Source organism: Oncorhynchus mykiss, chromosome 7 (genome assembly GCF_057628025.1).
Source record: "Oncorhynchus mykiss isolate SJ-2025 chromosome 7, ASM5762802v1, whole genome shotgun sequence".
In the NCBI taxonomy this organism is placed as follows: domain Eukaryota; kingdom Metazoa; phylum Chordata; class Actinopteri; order Salmoniformes; family Salmonidae; genus Oncorhynchus; species Oncorhynchus mykiss.
In genome coordinates this window covers 66741947-66760247 of record NC_143028.1, presented here as the reverse complement: position 1 = coordinate 66760247, position 18301 = coordinate 66741947, and the positions used below count along the sequence as shown (strand labels likewise).

The following is an 18301-nucleotide window of genomic DNA, read 5'->3' as shown; positions in this document are numbered from 1 at the left end:
CATAATGACCACTCAACACTATAATAACAGTGTTTCTTTCTGTCATAGAAACAGAGCAGTAGTAGAGTCCATTGTGAACGAAATGCTTGCGGTTTTCTAATAAGAAAATAATTAATTTCATAGATTTGTATTTGATGTAACCAGGAGCCTAGCTCAGCTCAATTCATTTGGCTCATTAATATAGATTCTATTGCGGAAATGGCACACCGCCAGGAAGACTTTTAAGGACAGTTTTTGCCAAGCCTTTATAGTGCTAGTGTTTCTGTGAACAGGTCTTAGGTGAACAGAATGATTCCTGAAGAGAGAGAGACAAAGAAAGAGAGGAATTGGGTGATTTGTGCTGCTTCACAACCAGCTGCTCTGCTCTACTCTGCTCAGCCCATCTTCAGTGACTCACTGTCACAAACAATTCTATTTTAATTCTCTCTTCCCTCATTTCCATCTCCTTCTCCCACCCTGGAAGTGGTGGCAGGCTGCCGAGCAGAGTACTGACTACTGGCCTTTGAAGAAGATGTGAGCGACAAAACAAGGCCTGCGTAGCGTTGTTGTTGTGACAGAAAGCAGAAAGCTATGATTTCTATTTTAATTGCTGTGGCTAATCCATGGGCTGGCCGTGGGTGTCTACAGGCCAGAATGACAGAGACAAAAGAGAAGTTATTAGTGCTGCAGACATATGATAAACCATCGTTCTTCTCAACTCATCTCGTCACTTTTCGTTTTTTAATTTCTCTTCTCTCCGCTCCTCCTCTTGTAAGGGGTGCGTGACTGGTTGCAGGGAAGTCAGGCGCAGGAGAGCAGAACTGGGTAATAACCGGAGCAGTTTAATATGCAAAACCAACGGCACCCAGAACAACAAAATATGGGTACAAAATAACCCGTTGCGAACCAGTCAGAGTGCACAAGCACTTTACAACAAGCAATTTCACGCACAGACATGATGAGGAACAGAGGGTTAAATACACGACAAGTAATGAGGGAATGTAAACCAGGTGTGACGGAAAACAAGACAAAACAAATGGAAAATGAAAGGTGGATCGGCGATGGCTAGAATACCGGTGACGTCGACCGCCGAATGCCACCCGAAAAGGAGAGGAACCGACTTTGGCGGAAGTCGTGACACCTCTCCTCATCTCTCCTTTCCTCTCCCCTCCGTCAAGAGAGAGACATGGCAGCAACACATGACACATGAAGTCGGAAGTTTACATACACCTTAGCCAAATACATTTAAACTCAGTTTTTCACAATTCTTGACATTTAATCAGAGTACAAATTCCCTGTTTTAGGTCAGTTAGGATCGCCACTTTATTTTAAGAATGTGAAATGTCAGAATAATAGTAGAGAGAATTATTTATTTCAGCTTGCTTTTCTTACATCACATTTCCAGTGGTGAGGACGACCCGGAGGACGAGGCGCTGGGCGATCCGGGTGGAGGCGGTGGAAATCTCTCAGGAGAGAAGGGCCCAAAATGTTCTCTATACTCTGGACGTGAATTGGGGGCCCCGATCAGAAACGATGTCCTCAGGCACCCCATAGTGCCGGAAGACATGGGTAAACAAGGCCTCCGCTGGACAGTTAGGGGGGGGGGGCGGCTCTAACCGTGAGGCCCTCTCTATCTCTGCGTCCACCTCCCATATTACCGGTGCCACGGACATGAAGGTGGAATGATGGGAGTTGGCTCAACGGACCGCTCCTCGGTATCATAGAGGGGGGACAGCGCGACGGCTTTGGTGTTTTGGGAGCCTGGCCGGTATGAGATAGTAAACCGAAACCGGGTGAAAAACATGGCCCATCTAGCTTGACGCGGATTTAGTCTCCTCGCTGCCCGGATATACTCGAGATTACGATGGTCAGTCCAGATGAGAAAAGGGTGTTTCGCCCCCTCAAGGCAATGTCTCCACACCTTCAGAGCCTTGACTACAGCTAACAACTCCCGGTCCCCCATGTCATAGTTTCGCTCTGCCGGACCGAGCTTCCTCGAAAAGAAGGCACTAGGGCGGAGCTTGGGTGGCACGCCTGAGCGCTGGGACAGCACTGCCCCGACCCCCGCCTCGGACGCGTCCACCTCCACTATGAATGCTAAAGAGGGGTCCGGATGCGCCAACATGGGCGCATTGGTGAACAGCTCCTTCAAACGACTGAAAGCTCTGCCCGCCTCTGCTGACTAGCGCAAGCGAAAGGTCCTCCCTTCAGCAGTGAGGTAATGGGAGCAGACACCTGACCAAAACCCCGGATAAACCTCCGGTAGTAATTGGCAAACCCTAAAAACCACTGCACCTCTTTCACCGTAGTCGGAGTCGGCCAATTACGCACGGCTGTAACGCGGTCACACTCCATCACCACCCCGGAGGTGGAAATACGATACCCCAGGAAGGAAACGGCCTGTTTGAAGAACACACATTTCTCCACCTTGCAATACAGGTCATGCTCCAGCAGTCGCCCAAGTACCTTACGCACCAGAGACACATGCGCGTGTAGCAGAATTGATAAAGATGTCATCGATGTACACTACCACTCCCTGCCCGAGCAGGTCTCGGAGAATCTCATCTACGAAGGATTGGAAGACGGCTGTAGCATTCTTCAACCCATAAGGCATATGGTACTCATAATGACCAGATGTAGTACTAAATGCGGTTTTCCACTCATCTCCTCCCCAGATACACACCAGATTATACACACTCTTCAGGTCCAGTTTTCTGAAGAATCGCGCCCTGTGAAATGACTCCACCGCCGTAGCGATGAGAGGTAGTGGGTAACTAAACCCCACAGTGATGGAATTTAGACCTCGATAATCAATGCACGGACGCAGACCTCCATCCTTCTTCTTCACAAAAAAAGAAGCTTGAGGAGACGGGTGATGCGGAGGGCCGAATGTACCCCTGTCCCAGCGATTCAGCAACATATGTTTCCATTGCTACTGTCTCCTCCTGGGACAATGGATACACGTGACTCCTAGGAAGTGCAGCGTTCTCCAGGAGGTTTATCAGGCAGTCCCCTTGACGATGGGGTGGTAATTGTGTCACCCTCTTTTTACTGAAGGCGATAGCCAAATCGGCATATTCAGAGGGAATGCGCACGGTGGAAACCTGGTCTGGACTCTCCACCGTAGTCGCACCAACGGCAACTCCTATACACCTGCCTGAACACTCCTGACCACCCCTTAAGAGCCCCCCGTCGCCAGGAAATCACCGGGTTGTGCTGAGCTAGCCAGGGAATTCCCAACACCACTGGAAACGCAGGTGAATCGATAAGGAACAGACTAATCGGCTCCTTATGACTCCCCTGCGTTACCATGTCCAGCGGCACCGTGGCCTCCCTAACTACTCCTGACTTTAATGGTTGGCTATCTAAGGAGTGCACGGGGAAAGGTAGGTCTAACACCACAAGGGGAATCCCTAGCCTTAACGCGAGCCCCGATCCATGAAATTCCCAGCTGCGCCTGAATCGGCTAGCGCCGCATGCTATAGAGAGGGAAAAAAACAGTTGTGGTCGGCGTGTGTCCTCGCCGACCACAACTGGTGCAAGAGGACACTCCTCCTCCGGTCCCCCTCGAAGCCGCCCCTCCTAACTCCATAGGGATAGGGGCAGGAGGGCTGGGAAGTGGAAACGACAGGACCTGATCCGAACGCCCGCGGGCAGCCAGCAGGTTGTCGAGACGGATAGCCATGTCAATGAGTTCATCCAGCGTGAGGGTGGTGTCCCGACACGCTAGCTCCCTGCGGACGTCCTCCCTGAGACTGCATCGGAAATTATCTATCAGGGCCCTGTCGTTCCACCCTGTTCCTGTGGCCAAGGTCCGGAACTCCAGGGCAAAGTCCTGCGCGCTCCTCGTCTCCTGTCGCAGGTGGAACAGCCGTTCACCCGCCGCCCGACCCTCTGGTGGGTGATCGAACACAGCTCGGAATCGGCGGGTGAACTCGGGGTAATGATCCCTCGCCGAGTCCGGACCATTCCACACTGCCTTGGCCCACTCGAGAGCTCGCCCAGTCAAACAGGAGACGAGGGTGCTCACGCGGGAGTAGGACGCAAGGTAGCCAGGTACAGTTCCAGTTGTAGAAGGAAACCCCTCCGCCGTTCCCTCATACTCCCGTGTGAGCGTCAGCCCGAAGAGCCCGGAGCCAGATGCGGTAGCAGGAACAGGATGTGCTGGAGGAGGGGGTGCTGGAGATGAGGTGGGAAGGCCACTCCTCTCCCATCGATCCATCTTCTCCATCATTTCGTCCATGGCCGAACCAATCCTATGGAGAACGCTGGTATGACGGAGGACCCTATCCTCCACCGATGGGAGAGGAGATGCGGCTGCTCCTACTGATTCCATCAGTTGTGCGGGATTCTGTCACGCGGGACTAGGTGGGTGCAGGAATCAGACGCAGAGAGAGAGAGAGTAACTGAGTAAAGTGCTTTACAAAATAATAAGCCCAACACAATACAGGGCGCAGGACACTAATACAAGACAAGCCAAAAACCACAGGGTGTCAAGTAAAGAAAATAAAATACACCATGACCTAACATGCACACACGTAACATAAAGACAATCCCGCACAAAACAAGGGCGGGTCAAACTACTACATATAGGGAAGCTAATTAAACCAAAATACACACAGGTGAAACTAATAAGACAAAACCAACAGACAAATGAAAAAGGGATCGGTAGCGGCTAGTAGGACGGCGACGACGACCGCCGAGCACCGCCCGAACAGGCAGGGGAGCCAACTTCGGCGGAAGTCGTAACAATTTGGCTAAGGTGTATGTAAACTTCCGACTTCAACTGTATATATATATAAATAATTACTCTTTCCATCCACCAGATGGGATTGTCTTGTGAAAAGTACCTACTTTTCAAAAAACCCATTTGTTTGATGAATAAATGAAAGCAATAATGGTCACTATACTTTCCAAACCACAAAGGCTGAATTAAAATGTTTTCTTAAAAGGAATTTATTAACTGTTATGGAGGCAGCGGAGGAAGGACCAGGCTGCACAACATTTGAGATAAATAAGCTTCTTGTGCATATGGAAAATGTCTGGGATCAACATTGTATGTTTGGTAGTATATTTCCTCCATGTCAAAATGTGGTGCAAACTGAGACGTTGAGTTGGTAATCCAATGTTTTGAAAAGAGCTGGCTAGCCGTCTGTACAGTAAATAACATGCACATATCAAATGTATTTATATAGCCCTTCTTACATCAGCTGATATCTCCAAGTGCTGTACAGAAACCCAGCCTAAAACCCCAAACAGCAAGCAATGCAGGTGTAGAAGCACGGTGGCTAGGAAAAATCCCTAGAAAGGCAAAAACCTAGGAAGAAACCTAGAGAGGAACCAGGCTATGAGGGGTGGTCAGTCCTCTTCTGGCTGTGCTGGGTGGAGATTATAACAGAACATGGCCAAGATGTTCAACATATCTAATGTTATCTTAAGGCTACATCTGCACCGTTTCTTTTGCCATTGATAGGATGTACATTTATCCTACTTATTCCCTGACATTGTCCAAGTTCTGATTTCTAATTAATTATCCCTTTCTCCTCCAATGTATTCCATATTGCCCACTTCCTCACCAGACAGTAGCAACAATCTATTAGAAACGGTGCTAATTTCATTCATCAACTTTTTAAAGTTTTTTTGTAGTAGACATTTACAGTAGACGTTTCCTCGATCATAGTCTAGCTCAAAACGAATGAGACTGTTTCAGCATGTAAAAAGTAACAGTACAAAACATCCTTTACTTTAGCAAACGTAAAATAGTAAGTGAGTTTTGACTGAATACATATTTAATGAGCGTTTCAAAACAATACATTATACTATAGACCTGCTAAATTACTCACATCCAGCATAAAAAAAACAGAAACAGAATAAACTAAAATAATTCTGTATTTATTTCAGATGTAGCAGTTGTTCATGTATGTTTGGTAGAAAGAAGCTGTCTGGGCTCCTCCCCATCCTTCATCCGTGGTGCTCGTTCAACATAGCATTTGGAAATTCCTGTGAACATCAACAGTCATAAACATGTCATTCTGAACAGCAACATCTTCCTAACAAGAATTTAGACCAGTTGACAATTCAACAGAATTCAGTCTCGTTCATGTTGATGATCGGTACAGCATGAGACAGATAGCAAGCCATGGCATATCAGACCGTATACCACAGGTATGAGTCAATATTACTTGTTGACTGTTTTTATTACGTTGGTAACCAGTTTTAATAGCAATAAGGTACGTTGGGGGGGGGGGGGGGGGGGTGCTTTCTAGAACTTATAAAGTTATTCAGCTGTCCCCATAGGAAGAACCCTTTTGAATAACCCTTGTTGGTAACCCTTTTGGTTCCAAGTAGAACCATTTTGGGTTCCTTTTGGGTTTCCATGTAGAACCCTCTGTGGAAAGGGTTCTACATGGAACCCAAAAGGGTTCTACCTGGTACCAAAAAGGGTTATACTATGGGGACAGCTGAAGAACCCTTTTGGAGTAATTTTTTCTAAGAGTATATCTATTTGTTCTAATGCAATGTCCATATTACAGCCACAACATGCTGATCATGTAGTCAAGCATCTGAAGACTAGCGAGGAGGAGAAAAGCCTGCTTTGGAAGAGCAAGTAAGAACAATAACAACTAGCTCTATCAGATAAACATGTTCAGGAGAAGCAGGGAGAGAGCAAGCTAGTAGTATTAACATTATTATTTGAAACCTCACATGCGCATGTATCTGTGTTATATTTAAGCTATACGGCACCTCAGGGGTTTATGGTATATGGACAATATACCACGTCTTAGGGCTGTTCTTACGCATGACACAATGCGGAGTGCCTGGATACAGCCCTTAGCCATGGTATATTGGCCATATACCACAAACCACCAAGGTGCCTTATTGCTTAAAATATAACAGATACATCTGAAATAAATACAGAATTATTTGAGTTTATTCTGTTTCTAAGCTGGATGCCACTATAGAGGTGAAAGGAACACCACACACTTTCCCTCTTTCTCACTTTTCCAATACAGTGGATCAAAGGGGTTTGCCAGGTGTACTCTGCCTGAGAGATCAATTATGCCAGCAAAGGGTCTCATGCTCTGCTGCTGGCATATTGTCAACAGGCAGGAAGTGTACAATGTAATAACCTGCACTGTAGCCCAAAGATATTGTTTTTCTTGTGTTGAACTTGACAGTAACACGTGTGTGTGTGTGTGTGTGTGTGTGTGTGTGTGTGTGTGTGTGTGTGTGTGTGTGTGTGTGTGTGTGTGTGTGTGTGTGTGTGTGTATGTGTGTGTGTGTGTGAGGGAGGGAGGGAGGGAGGGAGGGAGGGGGGATTATTGCATTTTTTACTCAGTGAATGTTATTTTTGCACTCATGTAGCCTTGTGCACTTGATCGATGTCTACTATAGTGGCCACTATAATAGAGCAAAAATAGAATGCCTGTTTGTTTCATTCTGTTTCTACTTTAAGATGTTTTTTTCCCCAAGTGCAGTATTCAGATGTGTGTGATCACAAGTGTTCTATTATAAAGTCTGTAATGGCTAACTGCAATATTAATGTATTGTTTTTTTCTCTGGACTTGAGTGTCATTTGCAGTAAAGTCTAGGCAACAAATAACATTGGATGGCTTTCTTTACATTTTCTAGCTGTGAGTTAGGTTCACATGAATCACTTTTTATTTTACACACAGAGATTGATCATGTAGATCATATTCTTTGTTGTTTAATTAGTTAAAAACCTGCATTTCCTCCTAGCAGGGATGTTTTGCATGTTTCAGTGCAACATTAAAAGAAGTGTCACCTTTTTGGGCCCTCACCAGTTTGCATCCTAAACCTTGCATAAGCGGCAGACACTACCATATGAACTGAACACAGACCACTACCATGTCTATTCCATATGAACTGAACACAGACCACTACCATGTCTATTCCATATGAACTGACCACAGACCACTACCATATCTATTCCATATCAAATCAAATGTATTTATATAGCCTTTCTTACATCAGCTGATATCTCAAAGTGCTGTACAGAAACCCAGCCTAAAACCCCTAACAGCAAGCAATGCAGGTATAGAAGCGCGGTGGCTAGGAAAAACTCCATAGAAGGCCAAAACCTAGGAAGAAACCTAGAAAGGAACCAGGCTATGAGGGGTGGCCAGTCCTCTTCTGGCTGTGCAGGGTGGAGATTATAACAGAACATGGCCAAGATGTTCAAATGTTCATAAATGACCAGCATGGTCAAATAATAATAATCACAGTAGTTGTCGAGGGTGCAGCAAGTCAGCACCTCAGGAGTAAATGTCAGTTGGCCTTTCATAGCCGATCATGAAGAGTATCTCTACCGCTCCTGCTGTCTCTAGAGAGTTGAAAACAGCAGGACTGGGACAGGTAGCACGTCCGGTGAACAGGTCAGGGTTCCATAGCCGCAGGCAGAACAGTTGAAACTGGAGCAGTAGCACGGCCAGGTGGCCTGGGGACAGCAAGGAGTCATCATGCCAGGTAGTCCTGAGACATGGTCCTAGGGCTCAGGTCCTCCGAGAGATAGAAAGAGAAAGAAAGAGGGAATTAGAGAGAGCATACTTAAATTCACACAGGACACCGGATAAGACAGGAGAAGTACTCCAGATATAACAGACTGAACCTAGCCCCCTTACACAAACTACTGCAGCATAAATACTGGAGGCTGAGACAGGAGGGGTCAGGAGACACTGTGGCCCCATCCGATGATACCCCTGGACAGGGCCAAACAGGAAGGATATAACCCCACCCACTTTGCCAAAGCACAGCCCCCACACCACTAGAGGGATATCTTCAACCACCAACTTACCTTCCTGAGACAAGGCCGAGTATAGCCCACACAGATCTCCGCCACGGCACAACCCAAGGGGGGGCGCCAACCCAGACAGGAAGATCACGTCAGTGACTCAACCCACTCAAGTGACGCACCCCTCCTAGGGACGGCATGCAAGAGCACCAGTAAGCCAGTGACTCAGCCCCTGTAATAGGGTTAGAGGCAGAGAATCCCAGTGGAGAGAGGGGAACCGGCCAGGCAGAGACAGCAAGGGCGGTTCGTTGCTTCAGAGCCTTTCCGTTCACCTTCACACTCCTGGGCCAGACTACACTCAATCACATGACCCACTGAAGAGATGAGTCTTAAAGTAAAGACTTAAAGGTTGAGACTGAGTCTGCTTCTCTCACATGGGTAGGCAGACCATTCCATAAAAATGGAGCTCTATAGGAGAAAGCCCTGCCTCCAGCTGTTTGCTTAGAAATTCTACGGACAATTAGGAGGCCTGCGTCTTGTGACCCTAGCATACATGTAGGTATGTACGGCAGGACCAAATCGGAAAGATAGGTAGGAGCAAGCCCATGTAATGCTTTGTAGGTTAGCAGTAAAACCTTGAAATCAGCCCTTGCTTTAACAGGAAGCCAGTGTAGGGAGGCTAGCACTGGAGTAATATGATTACATTTTTTGGTTCTAGTCAGGATTCTAGCAGCTGTATTTAGCACTAACTGAAGTTTAGTTAGTGCTTTATCCGGGTAGCCGGAAAGTAGAGCATTGCAGTAGTCTAACCTAGAAGTAACAAAAGCATGGATTAATTTTTCTGCATTATTTTTGGACAGAAAGTTTCAGATTTTTGCAATGTTATGTAGATGGTAAAAAGCTGTCCTTGAAACAGTCTTGATATGTTTGTCAAAAGAGAGATCAGGATCTAGAGTAACGCCAAGGGCCTTCACAGTTTTATTTGAGACAACTGTACAACCATCAAGATTAATTGTCAGATTCAACAGAAGATATCTTTGTTTCTTGGGACCTGGAACAAGCATCTCTGTTTGAGTTTAAAAGTAGAAAGTTTTTAGCCACCCACTTACCTTATGTCTGAAAAACAGGCTTCTAGCGAGGGAAATTTTGGGGCTTCATCATGTTTCATTGAAATGTACAGCTGTGTGTCTTCCGCATAGCAGTGAAAGTTAACATTATGTTTTCGAATCACATCCCCAAGAGGTAAAATATATAGTGAAAACAATAGTGGTCCTAAAACGGAAACTTGAGGAACACTGAAATTTACAGTTGATTTGTCAGAGGACAACCCATTCACAGAGACAAACTGATATCTTTCCGACAGATAAGATCTAAACCAGCCCAGAACTTGTCCGTGTAGACCAATTTGGGTTTCCAATCTCTCCAAAAGAATGTGTTGATCGATGGTATCAAAAGCAGCACTAAGGTGTAGGAGCACGATGACAGATGCAGAGCCTCGGTCTGACGCCATTAAAAGGTCATTTACCACCTTCACAAGTACAGTCTCAGTGCCACACTGGGGTCTAAAACCAGACTGAAGCATTTCGTACACATTGCTTGTCTTCAGGAAGGCAGTGAGTTGCTGCGCAACAGCTTTTTCTAAAAATATTGAGAGGAATGGAAGATTCGATATAGGCCGATAGTTTTTTATATTTTCTGGGTCAAGGTTTAGCTTTTTCAAGAGAGGCTTTATTACTGCCACTTTTAGTGAGTTTGGTACACATCCGGTGGATAGAGAGACGTTTATTATGTTCAACATAGGAGGGCCAAGCACAGGAAGCAGCTCTTTCAGTAGTTTAGTTGGAATAGGGTCCAGTATGCAGCTTGAAGGTTTAGAGGCCATGATTATTTTCATCATTGTGTCAAGAGATATAGTACTAAAACACTTGAGTGTCTCTCTTGATCCTAGGTCCTGGCAGAGTTGTGCAGACTCAGGACAACTGAGCTTTGAAGGAATACGCAGATGTAAAGAGGAGTTTTTTGCTTGAGTAATTTGAGAGTAATTTAAGAGTAATTTGCTTTCTACTAATCATGAACTTTTCCTCAAAGAAGTTCATGAATTTATTACTGCTGAAGTGAAAGCCATCCTCTCTTGGGGAATGCTGCTTTTTAGTTAGCTTTGCGACAGTATCAAAAATACATTTAGGATTGTTTTTATTTTCCTCAATTAAGTTGGAAAAATAGGATGATCAAGCAGCAGTGAGGGCTCTTCGATACTGCACGGTACTGTCTTTCCAAGCTAGTCGGAAGACTTCCAGTTTGGTGTGGTGCCATTTCCGTTCCATTTTGTCTGGAAGCTTGCTTCAGAGGTCGAGTATTTTCTGTATACCAGGGAGCTAGTTTCTTATGACAAATGTTTTTAGTTTTTAGGGGTGCAACAGCATCTAGGGTATTGCGCAAGGTTAAATTGAGTTCCTCAGTTAGGTGGTTAACTGATTTTTGTCCTCTGACGTCCTTGGGTAGGCAGAGGGAGTCTGGAAGGGCATCATGGAATCTTTGGGTTGTCTGAGAATTTATAGCACGACTTTGATGCTTCTTGTTTGGGGTCTGAGCAGATTATTTGTTGCGATTGCAAACGTAATAAAATGGTGGTCCAATAGTCCAGGATTATGAGGAAAAACATTAAGATCCACAACATTTATTCCATGGGACAAAACTAGGTCCAGAGTATGACTGTGACAGTGAGTAGGTCCAGAGACATGTTGGACAAAACCCACTGAGTCGATGATGGCTCCGAAAGCCTTTTGGAGGGGGTCTGTGGACTTTTCCATGTGAATATTAAAATCACCAAAAATGTGAAAATTATCTGCTATCACTACAAGGTCCGATAGGAATTCAGGGAACTTAGTGAGGAACGCTGTATATGGCCCAGAAGGCCTATGAACTGAACACAGACCACTACCATGTCTATACCATATGAACTGAACATAGACCACTACAGGTATGCATGCTCAGCTCAGCTCTTCAGCGGACAGCGGGGTTAGAAAGGCGCGTGTACGTGTGTGTATGATTGAGAGGGTGAGTGTTTCTTTAGTTGCCTACTGCCTCCTCCAGAGTAACTTTACTGTGAGGAAACTGTCTGTGTCAAATATAACCTTATTCCCTATATCGGGCCCTGGTCAAAAGCAGTGCACTATATAGGGAATAGGGTGCCATTTGAGACACATCCTATGTCTTTTTCACTGCCAGGGGTCAGAAGGCTGAAAGCGTGGGTGAGGAGGAAGAAGAAGTGAAACAGAAAGGAAGAAAAATTCTCAGCTCTTTGAAAATCCTGTTCTATCCTTATCTCATCAAGATAAAACTGTTTATTTTTCCAACTCACCCACTCTTCTTTTTTCATGTACCCATATTGGCATTGGGCAAAGCAAATGTCCCACTTGTAAACCCTTTCATTCAAGATTCATCGCCATACATGGTTGTGTATTTGTGCTTGAGGCATATACTGCTCTACCTAGCAAAAAGGCAGTAACTGCTCATAGCATGGAACTGATAAATATGGCTTTTATTTACCTTGGTTTCACAGTAGCGTTATGCAGTTACTGCTAAACATGACCCCCCATCTTCTCCAAAACACAATACAATAGAGGCAGGATACATGTCCACTTGACTAAGCATGTATTTAATGTAGCAAAAATGACATTAACTAATTGTCGACCAAATGAGCAGTTACTGCCTTTTTGCTCTGTAGGGCAGTATAGTTGCATCTACACAATCAATGTCGTGCGATGTGGTTTCATTTTGAAATTAGACTACTTTAGAGGTCCGAAAACATCTGACAAAACTTTGATTTGAAAGTGTATTGTCCTATTTGTAAAGCTCTGCTTCAAAGCCCCGGCCTTAAAGCCATGCTGTTCTGAGATGTAACACAACATCCTCTCACAAGAGTCTACCACATATCTGTCATCCACAGCATCTCTGGAAGACCCCCCCAGCCAGACCCTGGGTCCAGCCCCAAGGCGGGGGTCCAGACTGGGCCTGGTACAGGGGACCGCCTGGCATCCCAGGGGGAGCAGCAGGGCCAGGGCCACGCCGCCCGTAAGAACCTCCAGGTGGATGTGGGTAGTAGCAGGATGGGACGTTCCCCGTCGGTGTCCCCCGCCATCACCCCCACCTCCCCCTACTCTGTGCCCCAGATTGCCCCCATGCCCAGCAGCAAGCTGTGCCCCGTCTGTAAGACAGCTGACCTGACAGGCACCACGGAGGACAACCAGCCAAACTGCAGCACCTGCACCCAGTGCCGATCCATGGTGTGCAACCAGTGTGGCTTCAACCCCAACCCGCACCTCACCGAGGTAGGAACAAACAGTGGATCATGTGCTACTGTGCCTACTGATGAGTTTGTTTGTTTATACAGTGTCCATATTAGGACATCCTCAGTTTTCTTTCTGAGACTGAATCAGCTCCCACTGACACAAAGGCTGTCCTAATATGGCCACTGTATGTATGTCAGTATATTTAATATTGTATGATACGTTTGAACTGGTTAGGACATCAGGAATAGAGAATGTGGTTAGGTTTATACAATGTGGTCAGGTTTATACAATGTGGTCAGGGTCATAGAATGTGGTTTGTATTTGTATTTGTTATGGATCCCCATTAGCTACTCTTCCTGGGGTCCAGCAAAATGAAGGCAGTTATAACCTTTTATAAACACTACAATACATTTCACAACACATTTTACAACACATTAAGTGTGTGCCCTCATGCCACTACTCTACTACCACATATCTACAACACAAAATCCATGTGTGTGTGTGTGTGCATGTGTGTGTGAGTGTGTGTGTGTGCGTGTGTGTGTGCTTGTGTGTGTGTGTCTTTTCACAGTCCCCGCTGTGAATTTTTCATGAAAACTGAGTTTATATGTATTTGGCTAAGGTTTATGTGAACTTCCGACTTCAACTGTATATGTGTTACTCAGTTTTTCACAATTCCTGACATTTAATCATAGTAAAAATTCCCTGTCTTAGGTCAGTTAGGATCACCACTTTATTTTAAGAATGTAAAATGTCAGAATAATAGTAGAGAGAATGATTTAAACTTGTATTTCTTTCATCACATTCCCAGTGGGTCAGAAGTTTACACACACCAGCTACTACCAAACACTAATTGAGTGTAACTGAGTCAGGTTTGTAGGTCCCCTTGCTCGCACACGCTTTTTCAGTTCTGCTCACACATTTTCTATAGGATTGAGGTCAGGGCTTTGTAATGGCCACTCCAATAACTTGACATTGTTGTCCTTAAGCCATTTTGCCACAACTTTGGAAGTATGCTTGGGGTTTTTGTCCATTTGGAAGACCCATTTGCGACCAAGCTTTAACTTCCTGACGGATGTCTTGAGATGTTGCTTCAATATATCCACATAATTTTCCTACCTCATGATGCCATCTATCCTGTGAAGTTCACCAGTCCCTCCTGCAGCAAAGCACCCCCACAACATGATGCTGCCACCTCGTGTTTCACGGTTGGGATGGTGTTCTTCGGCTTGCAAGCGTCCCCCTTTTTTTCTCCAAACATAATGATGGTCATTATGGCCAAACAGTACTATTTTGGTTTCATCAGACCAGAGGACATTTCTTCAAAAAGTACGATCTTTGTCCCAATGTGCAATTGCAAACCGTAGTCTGGCTTTTTTATGGCGGTTTTGAAGCAGTGGCTTCCTCCTTGCTGAGCGGCCTTTCAGGTTATGTCGATATAGGACCCGTGGATATACTTTACTGTGGATATAGATACTTTTGTACCCGTTTCCTCCAGCATCTTCACAAGGTCCTTTACTGTTGTTCTGGGATTGATTTGCACTGCGTGGTCCCATGGTGTTTATTATTTTTTGTACAGATGAACGTGGTACCTTCAGGCTTTTGAAGATTGCTCCCAAGGATGAACCAGACTTTTCTGAGATTTTCCCATGATGTCAAGCAAAGAGGCACTGACTTTGAAGGTAGGCCTTGAAATACATCCACAGGTACACCTCCAATTGACTCAAATTATGTCAATTAGCATATCAGAAGCTTCTAAAGCCATGACATAATTTTCTGGATTTTTCCAAACTGTTTAAAGTCACAGTCAACTTAGTGTATGTAAACTTCTGACCCACTGGAATTGTGATACAGTGAAATAATCTGTCTGTAAACAATTGTTGGAAAAATGACGTGTTGTCATACACAAAGTAGATGTCCTAACCGACTTGCCAAAACTATAGTTTGTTAACCTGTAGTGACACTCCATCCCATGAATGGGACCGTTGTCATCATCTGACACTAATTAGCATAATGCAACGGACATAAATCTTCCAAGCAAATATTCCTATTCATGAAAATTTACAAGTGAAATATATTGGAACACAGCTTAGCCTTTTGTTAATCACCCTGTCATCTCAGATTTTCAAAATATGCTTTACAGCCAACGCTAGACAAGCATTAGTGTAAGTTTATCATAGCCTAGCATAGCATTATGCCTTGCTAGCTGCAGGCAACCTTGTCACGGAAATCAGAAAAGCAATCAAATTGAATCATTTACCTTTGATGAACTTCGGATGTTTTCACTCACGAGACTCCCAGGTAGACAGCCAAAGTAAATTTTTTCCCAAAATATTATTTTTGTAGGCGAAATAGCTCCGTTTGTTCTTCACGTTTGGCTGAGAAATCGCCCGGAAATTGCGGTCACCACAACGCCGAAAAATATTCAAAATTAGCTCCATAATATCAACAGAAACATGGCAAACGTTGTTTAGAATCCATCCTCAAGGTGTTTTTTCTAATATCTATTCGATAATATATCCGTCGGGACAATTCGTTTTTCACTAGGACCGATTGGAGTAATGGCTACCTCTGTATTTTACGCAAGAATCTCTCTCGGAGCCACCATGTGACCACTTACGCAATGTGGCCGCCCACGGCTATTCTTCAACAGAAATGCGTAAAACTACGTCACAATGCTGTAGACACCTTTGGGAATACGTAGAAAGTGTAAGCTCTTTGATGGTACATTCACAGCTGAATAGGGAGTCATTGGAACGCAGTGCTTTCAAAACCTGGGGCACTTCCGGATTGGATTTTTACTCAGGCTTTCGCCTGCAACATCAATTCTGTTATACTCACAGACAATATCTTTACAGTTTTGGAAACATTAGAGTGTTTTCTATCCAAAGCTGTCAATTATATGCATATTCTAGCATCTTTTCCTGACAAAATATCCCGTTTACAACGGGAATGTTTTTTTTCCAAAAATGAAAATACTTCCCCCTAACACCAAGAGGTTTTAACAAGATATGTGTGTAGTGGTTGAAAAAATGGGTTTTAAACTTCCGACTTCAATTGTACATATGGACAGTACCAAAATAATAATCTAATGCCTGTCTTTTTGCAGCAAAATCTGCAGAGCTTGTAAGGTTGTATCCCTCAAATATATAAAATAAAACATTTAAAAATGTAATCAAATGTAGTCCTTCTTACAGCTGATATATCAAAGTGCTGTACAGAAACCCAGCCTAAAACACCAAACAGCAAGCAATGCAGGTGTAGAATCACAGTGGCTCGGAAAAACTCCCTCGAAAGGCAAAAACCTAGGAAGAAACCTAAAGAGGAACCAGGCTATGAGAGGTGGCCATTCTTCTTCTGGCTGTGCCGGGTGGCAATTATAACAGAACATGGCCAAGATGTTCAAATGTTCATAAATGACCAGCATGGTCAAATAATAATAATCTCAGTGAACAGGTCAGGGTTCCATAGCCACAGACAAAACAGTTGAGACTGGAGCAGCAGCACAGCCAGGTGGACTGGGGACAACAAGGAGTCATCATGCCAGGTAGTCCTGAGGCATGGTCCTAGGGCTCAGGTCCTCTGAGAGAGAGATAGAAAGAAAGAGAGAATTAGAGAGAGCATACTTAAATTCTCACAGGACACCGGATACAGAAACCCAGCCTAAAACCCCAAACAGCAAGCAATGCAGGTTTAGAAGCACTCCAGATATAACAGACTGACCCTAGCCCCGCAACACAGAAACTACTGCAGCATAAATACTGGAGGCTGAGACAGGAGGGGCCAGGAGACACTGTGGCCCCATCCGATGATACCCCCGGACATGGCCAAACAGGCAGGATATAACCCCACCCACTTTGCCAAAGCACAGTCCCCACACCACTAGAGGGATATCTTCAACCACCAACTTACCATCCTGAGACAAGGCCGAGTATAGCCCACACAGATCTCCGCCACTGTCACGGCCGTCGAAAGAAGAGGACCAAAGTGCAGCGTGGTGAGTGTACATTTGTCTTTTTATTTAAAATGTTGCCAACAAAACAATAAACGAAAAACAACCGTGAAGCTTACAGGGCTAAGTGCCACTAACAAAGTTAACTACCCACACTGAAAGGAGAGAAAAATGGCTACCTAAGTATGATTCCCAATCGGAGACAACGATAAACAGCTGTCCCTGATTGAGAAGCATACCCGGCAAAAACATAGAAATAAAGAAACCTAGAAAACAAAACATAGAATGCCCACCACACATCACACCCTGACCTAACCAAATAGAGAAATAAAACGTCTCTCTAAGGACAGGCCTTGACAGTACCCCCTCAAAGGAGCGGACTCCTGCCGCAAAACCTGAACCTATAGGGGAGGGTCCGGGTGGGCATCTATCCGCGGTGGCGGCTCTGGTGCGGGACGTAGACCACACTCCAACTCTGGCTCACCCCACTTTGGTGGCGCCTCTGGTGTGGGGACCCTCACCGCCAACCCCGGAGAGCCCCGGACTGGGGACCCTCTCTGCGGGTCCCGGACTGGGTACCCTTATTGCGGGCCCCGGACTTGGCACTCTCGTTGCGGGCCCTGGACTGGGCACCCTCGTTGCGGGCCCCGGACTTGGCACCCTCGTTGCGGGTCCCGGACTGGGCACCCTCACTGCGGGCCCCAGACTGGGCACCCTCGTTGCAGGCCCCGAACTGTGCACCCTCGTTGCGGGCCCCGGACTGGGCACCCTTGCTGCGGGCCCCGGACTGGCCCGTGGAGCAGGCACCGGACTGGGCACCCTCGCTTCTGGCCCCGGACTGGGCACCCTTGCTGGAGGCCCTGGATTCGCCCGTGGAGCAGGCACCGGACTCACCAGGCTAGGGAGACCTACTGAAGGCCTGGTCCCTGGAGGAGGCACAGGATAGACCGTCGCTGGAGGCTCCGGACTGGAGGCCGTCGCTGGGGGCTCCGGACTATGAGTCCTCACTGGAGGCTTCGTGCCATGGATCATCACCGGAAGCTTCGTGCCATGGATCATCACCGGAGGCTTCGTGCCATGGATCATCACCGGAGGCTTCGTGCCATGGATCATCACCGGAGGCTTCGTGCCATGGATCATCACTGGAGGCTTCGTGCCATGGATCATCACTGGAGGCTTCGTGCCATGGATCATCACTGGAGGCTTCGTGCCATAGATCATCACTGGAGGCTTCGGACTGTTAGGGACACACAGGAGGCCTGGCTCTGGGAGCAGGCACAGGCCTCACCAGACTGGGGAGACATACTGGAGGCTTTGTTCTTGGCG

General features: G+C 45.9%; 1 protein-coding gene across 1 annotated transcript in view; it reads left to right on the top strand.

Moving 5' to 3' along the window:
• The window catches only part of LOC110528438 (protein bassoon), a 172285-nt gene that overhangs the window by 9380 nt on the left and 144604 nt on the right, over positions 1 to 18301 (top strand). Inside the window, exon 2 of the mRNA XM_021610503.3 lies at positions 12681 to 13062. Within this exon, the coding sequence (XP_021466178.3) occupies positions 12681 to 13062 (382 nt within the window). The remainder of the gene's footprint in view (positions 1 to 12680; positions 13063 to 18301) is intronic.